We start from the raw sequence: 9,415 nt of genomic DNA on the forward strand, positions 1-9,415 counted from the left end.
GGGGGGGGAGAGGTGAGGTGGGCAGATCTCTTATGAGTTCAAAGCCAGCCTGGTCTACTTACGGCAGCCTGGTCATTCAGGACAGCCAGACCTACAGAGTGAGGCTGTCTCAAAACACCAATAAGTAAGAAAGAAAATAAATAAAGTGTCTGTGTAAGCAAAGGACATATATAGGCAGGTCCCTGAGGCGGCCAGAAGGGCACCTGATGCCCTGCAACTGAAGACACAGTTGTAAGCTGAGACAGGATCTCTCACTGAACTTGGATTGAAAGATTCAGATGAACCGTCTGTTTGGAAAGCTCCAGGGATTGTGCTGTCTCCTTCCCAGTTCTGGGATGACTGGCACCCAGCTATTATGTGGGTGCTGGAAATCAAACCTAAGTCCTCATGTTTGCCTAGCAAGCACTTTACTGAGCCATATCCTCAGTTTCTGGGTAATTCTTTCTTCCTTTCCTTCCCAGGCTATTCTAGAGCATGGGTGCAAGGATCGAACCCTTGGCTCTCTGGAAAAGCAGGAAATGCTCCTAATCACTGAGCCTTTTTCTCCAGCCTCTGAAATAAGCAAACCTTTAAGGTACTGAAGAAAGACCAAATATCTCAGTTGAGATATGCCAGGCAAAGGGTATTTGAAAGTTCTGAGCTCATGTATTTTTACTTATGGATTCAAGTGTATCACTTGCCTTTATGGGATGCACACCATGCGCATCCAGTGCCAGAGACCAAAGAGAGAACTGAACCAACTGGAACTAGAGTCATAGATGTTTAAGAGCCACCATGTAAGTGCTGGGAACTGACTGACAGGAGTCTTCTTCAAGAGCAGCAGGCACTCTTATTCACTGAGCAGTCTCTCCCACCCCTTGATTAGTTTTGCTTTGTTTTGTTTTTCAAGACAAGGTTTCTCTGTGTAATCAACTGTCCTGGAACTAGCTCTGTAGACCATGCTGGCCTCGAGCTCAGAGATCAATCCCCCTGCCTCTGCCTCCAAGTGCTGGGATTAAAGGCATGTGCTACCACCACCTGGACCCTTGTTTTTTGAAAACAAGGTCTCACACAGACGAGGCTGGCACTGAACATGTGGCAGGACTGCCTCAGATTCACAACTGCTGGGAGGTTCTTTTTTTTTCTCTTCAAAGACTTATTATACATAAGTACACTGTAGCTGTCTTCAGACGCACCAGAAGAGGGAGTCAGATCTCATTATAGATGGTTGTGAGCCACAATGTGGTTGCTGGGGTTTGAACTCAGGACCTTCAAAAGAGCAGTCAGTGCTCTTAACCACTGAGCCATCTCTCCAGTCCCTGCTGGGAGGTTATTATTTCTGTGTAGAGATAGTCTCTTGTGCAATGTATGGAAGCTTCAACTGTCAATAAAAAGCCTATGGCCAATGAGCTGATGCATGACTAGAAGGTAGGCCATCCAGCAGAGAGAAAGGATTCCGGGAAATAGGCATGGAAGATTCACCCTAGACACAGAAGACAGTTGCTTGAAACCAAGGACCAGGTAACCAGCCACACAGCATGACTTAGAATAAATAGATAATTATGAGCGAGTTGGGGGACAGAGCCAAGCCTGTTGGCCTAGGCATTTATTCATGTATAAGAAGTCTCAGAGGCATTATGTTGTGAACCTGGGCGTGGGTGGAAAGGACCAAGGTTACAGATGGCTCTCACTACACTTCTGCGCTCTCTTTCCCCTACTCCTCTTCAAATATAAGGAAAGCCCTAAACTTGGGGAGAAACACAAGACACAGGGATTTCCTTGGTCACCAAGACTTTTGAATTTGATTCTAAGCACTGGCGTATAGCTATGGGACGACTGAACCACTGCCCGTATCTATGATGGAAGCATCACTGAGTTCAGAGGAACTCTTTCCCTCTATGATAAAGCTTGGGTTCTACGAGTTAGAGGTTCTAGGACTGCAAACCATACAGACCAATAAGGAACTCACATGCTGCATCACCACCACCCTTACCAACAATACCTTCTTAAAACAGAACACTTGGCAGACAGCCCAAAATGATTGGAGGGTAATATGTCACCTTCACAGTGCCATCAGAGGATGCACTGATAATGTAATGTCCATCTTGTGTAAACGTTGCTTCATTAACAAAGGAGGAATGACCTCGAAATTCCTTCAGTGTTTTTCCAGATTTTAAACCATGAATTCTATCAAATAAAAGTAAAAAAATAATATCCAGTATGTTATTTCTGGAAGCAAAGTGTTGACTGCATTTTAGATGAATTATAAAGTTTCACTAGGGAGTTCAAGCTGGCTTAGGATTCATGGTCTATTTGTCTCTGCCTTCCAAGGGCTGAGAGTCCAAGCCTCCACCCCCACACCTACCTTCACACACCACACACTAAGAAACATGAAACACTGTTATTCCACCCTTTCAAATCTCTTCTGGATACAAACTCAAACAGAACAGTGCTGTGCCACCTGAACTAGAGACAATGAGCCTCACATACCCTTGCTATCTGTATTACCCTGTCCTGGAAACATCGTAAAGACACACTGGAACTTCTTCTCTCGGGGGCCTTGATCTATTTACCAATCTTCAGGAAGACAGTTCAGGGATTCCTCTTACCGTATTGTCTGGTCAAAAGAAGCACTGAGGATCTGACTGCTGTCCTTGGAAAAGCTTAGGCAGGTGACACCTTTACTGTGTGCCCTTTCGAATCTCCTCAAACACTGTCCACTCTGAATCTTCCAAACCTTTATGAAGAAAATAAAACATGGGAATGAAGTGTTAGAAGATACAGTTCACCACACGGTGTAATATAATAGACCAAGGCAGCATCAAGCTGCATGCCAACAGTTCATGCCTAAGGCAGAAAGGGAATGATACAAAATCTCCTGAAGCTTACATCTCTGTTCTTAGAAATCCTTAAAATAAAGATTCAAGGCTAGAAATTTTAAAAACAACAACAACCCCGCCCCATCCACACAAAACACCAAAAACCACCTTAGTGGTGACCTGGAGAGATGACTCGGTACTTAAGAGCACTTGCTGCTTTTGTAGTGGACCTTGTTCAATTCCCAACAGCACATGGCAGCTCAGAACTGCCTGCAAGTTCAGTTCCAGGGAACTGATGCCCTTTATTGACCTCCTCAGGTAACATGCACACACGGTGTACATATACACAGGCAGACAAAGCACTCACACATATAAAATAAATTCTAAAAACAAAGACAAACAAGCCTTTAAAAACAAACAAAAAACAAGAGTATCTAACATTCACAAGGCCCTGAGTTCAGTCCCAAACAATAATAAAAAACAAAAACAAAAACAGTAGCTACATCCATTAAGCAGTGACCATCTGCATAGTCAACTAGCCCCAAATCCATAACCAGCAACTAATAAACAAGCCAGAGCTAGATTAGCTGTACATCATTCCCTTAAAATATATATATCAACATGTAATATATTACAGACAATGAGCTACAACCTAAACAGACATGTACAGATTTGCACTGAAGTGCTAGATCTGTAATTTACCAACTGTATGACTTTAACATGTAGACAGACCATCCCAGACAGAATTATTAGTAAAATTGAACAAGAAAAAGAAATTAGCATCAGGTTGATGCTCAATAGGAGCTATTTGGATAATGAATGTCATGTGTACCACACTATTAAAAAACTTGAAAACAGCTAGATGGTTGTGGCACACACCTTTAATCCCAGCACTCGGGAGGCAGAGGCAGGCAGTACAAGGCCATCAAGTTCTACAGAGTTCCAGGACAGCCAAGGCTATACAGAGAAACCTGTTCTCAATAAACCAAAATAAATAAGCAAACAAAACAAAAACTTAAAAATGCTAAAAGCAAGCACTCTTGGCACTGATCCATACCTTGATCTTTCCATCTTGGGCCCCAGTTGCTAACATTTCAGTATCTCTGCTGAAACACATGCAGAGGACAGCATCATCCATCATCATGAAGTTATCCTGGGCCTGGTACTTAAGATCCTAAAGTAAGTGATGATTAACAGTTGTTAAAGTAACGCAAAACCAAGCCAATGCCCCAGTGGCCCCAAGAAGAACTCTTGAAATTGACAGGATGCTAGATTGTTTCTATCCAAATTCCAAAGCAAACAGCAGTGCCATGTACAGCTTCCTTACAAACAACTGGAAGAACTAGGGATAAATAACTACACAATTCAGATGACACTGTAGAAAGTACTAACACAAGGTGGGTATGGGCACACACCAGAGCCTCGGGTGACTCACTGATCCTGTGGAATGGCTCTCCAGTTTCACACTTTCTGTCTTTAGTGAATCTGAATTTGATTCTTTAGGGGACAATATAAGAAAGTAAAGAAACGTGTGTCTCAAACAGTCAGCTCCCATTCCTAAAGTCACCTGTTGACATATCTGAGCCTGATGTGTCATCTATCATCTATCACTGTTGCAATGAAAGTTTGCTTCACTTTTTCTTTGTACTCATTTTGTAATTTTGAGGCATGGAAGTTCTGGGATTAGAGGCATGTTATTATTACACATGGAAAGTGAAGCTATGATTTTTCTTATTATAAAATGAGATTGTTCATGGTTTAAATAAAAGGGCCAGAAAGATGACTTAGCTGGTAAAGACATTTGCCACACAAGCCTGGCCTCCTGAGGTGACCTCTGGGACTCATGTAAAGGTGGAAAGAGAGGATCAACTCCACAAAGTACTTAATATTTTTCAAGCCAAACATACAAAATGTGTAAATCACCCATAAAATCCATACTGGGCTGGCAAGATGGGCTCAGTAGGTAAAAAGGCTTAGTGTCTACTGCTGTGATAAATACCATGGCCAAAAGCAACTGAGGGAGCAAAGGACTTAGTTCATCTTACACATCAAGGTGACAGTCCTTCACTAAGGGAAGAGAGGGCGGGGACTCAAGCAGGGCAGGAGCCTGGGGGCAGGAGCTGAGGCAGAGACCCTGGACAAATCTGCTAATTACACCCCCACACCCTCCTGCTGAGCTTGTGAGCTTGCTCAGCCTACTTTTTATAGCACCCAGGACCACCAGTGGTGGGAGGGAAGTAGGGAGGTAGAGAGGGCTCAGAGGTTGTGGAAGTGGGACCCACAATGGCTAGGTCCTCCCACATCAGTCACTAAGAAATGCCATACATGCTTGCCCACAACCCTAGTACATGGGTTTTTCTCAATTAAGATTCCTTCCTCTCAAATGACTCTGTCTTCTGTAAAGTTGACATTAAAAACTAGCCAGCACAGAAATCTATTTCTAAAAGTTTAATTTCTGAGACCCACACAGTATCAGTAGGAAACCAACCCCCACAAGTTGCCCACCCACTTCAATACAGGAACTACAGACACAAGTACCCATAAGCAAAGAATAGATGCAATTTAAAAAAAAAAAAATCACTATTTATGGATCGAAATTTAGTACTCAGTAATAAAAGTTACACTTAAATTAATGAATAAAGGGCTGGAGAGATGGCTCAGCAGTTAAGAGCACTGACTGCTCTTCCAAAGGTCTTGAGTTCAAAATCCAACAACCACATGGTAGCTCACAACCATCCATAGTAATGAGATCTGACACTGTACTGGCTAATTTTGTGTCAACTTGACACAGTTGGAGTTATCACAGAGAAAGGAGCTTTAGTTGGGGAAATGCCTCCATGAGATCCAGCTGCAGGGCATTTTCTCAATTAGTGATCAAGAGGGGAGGGCCCATTGTGGGTGGTACCATCTCTGGGCTGGTAGTCTTGGTTCTATAAGAGAGCAGGCTGAGCAAGCCAGGGGAGGCAAGCCAGTAAAGAACATCCCTCCATGGGCTCTGCATCAGCTCCTGCTCCCTGACCTGCTTGAGTTCCAGTCCTGACTTCTTTCAGTGATGAACAGCAATGTGGAAACGTAAGCCAAATAAACCTTTTCCTCCCCAACTGCTTCTTGGTCATGGTGTTTGTGCAGGAATAGAAACCCTGACTAAGCTGGGCGGTGGAGGCACACGCCTTTAATCCCAGAACTCGGGAGGCAGAGGCAGGTGGATTTCTGAGTTCGAGGCCAGCCTGGCCTACAGAGTGAGTTCCAGGACAGCCAGGGCTACACAGAGAAACCCTGTCTTAACACCCCCCCCCCCAAAAAAAAAAATGAGTGGTGTGGTTAGGCAGACTGGCTCCAGGATGGTGTCTCCTCTTTACAAAGACTGGACTTACAGGCGGCTGCCAAAGCACCCACCCTACAGTTCAGGGTCTGGGGTCTGAACTCGAGGGTTCACACTGCATTTCTCCAGCCCCTGTGGTGTGTATTTTCATTTCCTTAAAATAGAAAGAGTCCCTACAAATCCATTGGAAAAAAAAGAAAGGAAAGGGGAAAAGAGGGGAAAGGGGAGAAAGGGGGGAAAGGGGGGAGAGGGGGGAAAGGGGGGAAAGGGACAACTGTGCTGGGGAGCTGTTGTCTCACAAGCATAAAGACCTAAATTCAAACCCCAAAATTCATGTGGAAAGAAATAAAAAAAAAAGGCATGGTGTACATTTGTAACCCTGAGCTAGGAAAGCAGATAAGACTGACCCAGCCGCCCATCCAGGCTAACCTATCTGAGGAGTTCCACACCAGGAAGAGATCCTATGTCAAAAAACAAAGTGGGCAGCACTTGAGCCAACACCCAAGGCTGTGCTCTGGCCTCCACATAAGCACACATATGTACACATGCACCTGCACACACTAACTCACATATGTATACATGCATGGGGTGTGTAGAACTCAGTAACCATTAGAGTTACAATTAGGTGAGACTGGCAACAATCTTAAAGGGACTCATGATTCATTTTATACAATCCAGTGTAATTCAGCAATTATTTTAAAAACACTAAAAAGAGGAAAGTAAGGGGCAAAATACACTACATGGCATGCATGCCGCTATCTGTGTACCATCTCTAAGAAGACACATGAGTAACTGCTAGCACACACAGAACACTGCTGGAAAGCCAAGACATAGGGTAATCATGGCACAACAAAGGAAGAGCTCTGACTATCTCAAGTCACACTTTAAAGACCTCAGGACACTTTCTCAACTCTAGATAGACATGTTATTTATTCAAAATAAAGTTTACAAAAACTGTTTTCAATTTTTATACAAATCAATGAAAAGAACAGATAATATTTTCCCTTAACAAAAATTCAACACTCAGGAGGCAGAAGGCAGCAGAGGCAGGTGGATTTCTGAGTTCGAGGCCAGCCTGGTCTACAAAGTGAGTTCCAGGACAGCCAGGGCTACATAGAGAAACCCTATCTCGAAAAATCAAAAAAATAAAAATAAATAAATAAAATAAAATACTTTACCTTCCGGATTTTCCCAGTAGTGAAGTTCCACACCTCAATAAATCCATCAACAGAGCCAGTGACCAGATACTGACCATCTGGAGAGAACCGAGCACACTCCACGTGGGACTTCTGTCCAAACTGTTCCGAGGGAAATAGTGAAGACATGAATTTTTATGTAATCATCTTAAATCAATCCCCATTATAATAACCTTTTGCAAAGCCATACCCTTGCTTATAACTAGAGGTGCCACATATGGATTACTGGAGGGCATGTCTACACCTGACCCTGACCAGTTTTACATCTCAATGCCGGTTTTTCTTTTTTCGTTTTTCAAGACAGGGTTTCTCTGTATAGCCCTGGCTGTCCTGGAACTCACTCTGTAGACCAGGCTGGCCTCGAACTCAGAAATCCACCTCTCTCTGCCTCCCGAGTGCTGGGATTAAAGGCGTGCGCCACCACGCCCAGCTCAATGCTGTTTTAATGCAATTATTTCCAAAGAAAATAGGGGAGACAACTTTGTTTAGCTCTTTGACAGATGATTTCACTATGCCGCCTAAGCTGGCCAAGAACTCAATACACAGCCCACACTGTCCTCACACCTGACGTCATCCTTCCCTCAGTACCCGTGAGTGCTGGGATTACAAGCATTCATCACCTACACCTACCTGAAAAAAATACTCTAATTTTCATGAGGTATAGAACCAATACTTCAGTTGGTTCAAACAATAACCTCCTGCCAGAATCAACTATTAAAATGGCTTTTTAGTCACAAATTAGCATGGCTTAATATGTTTCTGCTGTGGATCTGGATGGAAGGGATGGAGGACTCATTTTCAAAATAAGAGTACTGTAAATAAGATTTCCATCACTGGGGCAAGTGAGATGGCTTAGAGGGTAAGAGCACTAACTGCTCTTCTGAAGGTCCTGAGTTCAAATCCCAGCAACCACATGGTGGCTCACAACCAGCTGTAATGAGATCTGATGCCCTCCTTCTGGTGTGTCTGAAGACAGCTACAGTGTACTTATGTATAATAATAAATAAGGGGCTGGGACTGAGTGAGCGGGGTGGACTAGAGCGAGCAGAGGTCCTAATCAATTCCCAACAACCAGATGAAGACTCACAACTATCCGTGCAGCTATAGTGTACTCATATACATAAAATAAATAAATCTTAAAAAAAAAAGATTTCCATCACTATTGCACAACCTTTACTGAATCATACGATACTATGTAGCTCATCAGTTTGGGCTAGAGGCTGGAGAAATGGCTTAGCAGTTAAGAGTACTGGCTGCTCCTGCATAGGCCCTAGAGTCAAATCCCACTACCCACAAGGCACCTCACAATCATCTGTAACTGCAATTCCAAAGGATCCAGTGCCCTCTTCTGGCCTCTATGAGCAGGAGGCATGCATGTGGTGCACAGATATAAACATGCACACAAAACACCCACACACATAAAGTTTAAAAAATAAATCTTTAGGGAAAATAAAAGCCTAGGACTAATTATTAGACAAGCTATTGCTTGCTAAGTGCTGTCAAGCACTGGCAGTGACAACATTCCAACGTCAGGGGAGCCAGGACAGTGGACAGATGGCAAGGAAAGACTACCATGGGCTTCTCCTTTCCTTTTTGTTTTTAGTGCTGGGGCACAGACCCAGGGTCCATACATACCCAGCAGGTGCTCTACTACTCAACTACATTGCCAGCCCTCCTTTTTATCTTGAGACTAGGTCTCAGTAAGTAGCCCACACTGAACTTGAACTGAGTCTAGGGCTGAGGCAGGCCTTGAACTTGAGTCTTCCTGCCTCAGCCTGCAAATTTACTAGGAATGCACCATCATGTCTAGTTACATTTTCACTGCAAACTTGGCATCCCCATGCCATAAAAATTCTAGCCCAGTGGCATCAACATAATGACACCAAAGTAAATAAAGTTACCACCCAAAAATACCATATGCAAGTTAGAATACACAGTGAAGAAAAGACAAATCCAAAATGCTAAAATCACAGTTAAAGAATATCCAGCTGGGCGGTGGAGGCACACGCCTTTAATCCCAGCACTCGGGAGGCAGAGAGAGGTGGATTTCTGAGTTCGAGGCCAGCCTGGTCTACAGAGTGAGTTCCAGGACAGCCAGG

At 43.7% G+C, this 9,415-nt stretch overlaps 1 protein-coding gene across 1 annotated transcript in view; it reads right to left on the reverse strand.

Annotated features, from left to right (window-relative positions):
* Smu1 (SMU1 DNA replication regulator and spliceosomal factor) overlaps nucleotides 1-9,415 on the reverse strand; it is a 21,525-nt gene that overhangs the window by 4,276 nt on the left and 7,834 nt on the right. The window contains exons 6-9 of the mRNA XM_021222088.1: nucleotides 7,299-7,418; nucleotides 3,856-3,972; nucleotides 2,589-2,716; nucleotides 2,040-2,166 (exon numbers count right to left, since the gene is read on the reverse strand). Coding sequence (XP_021077747.1) covers nucleotides 2,040-2,166; nucleotides 2,589-2,716; nucleotides 3,856-3,972; nucleotides 7,299-7,418 — 492 coding nt within the window. The remainder of the gene's footprint in view (nucleotides 1-2,039; nucleotides 2,167-2,588; nucleotides 2,717-3,855; nucleotides 3,973-7,298; nucleotides 7,419-9,415) is intronic.

The sequence above is a fragment of the Mus pahari genome, chromosome 22 (genome assembly GCF_900095145.1).
Source record: "Mus pahari chromosome 22, PAHARI_EIJ_v1.1, whole genome shotgun sequence".
Taxonomy (NCBI): Eukaryota; Metazoa; Chordata; class Mammalia; order Rodentia; family Muridae; genus Mus; species Mus pahari.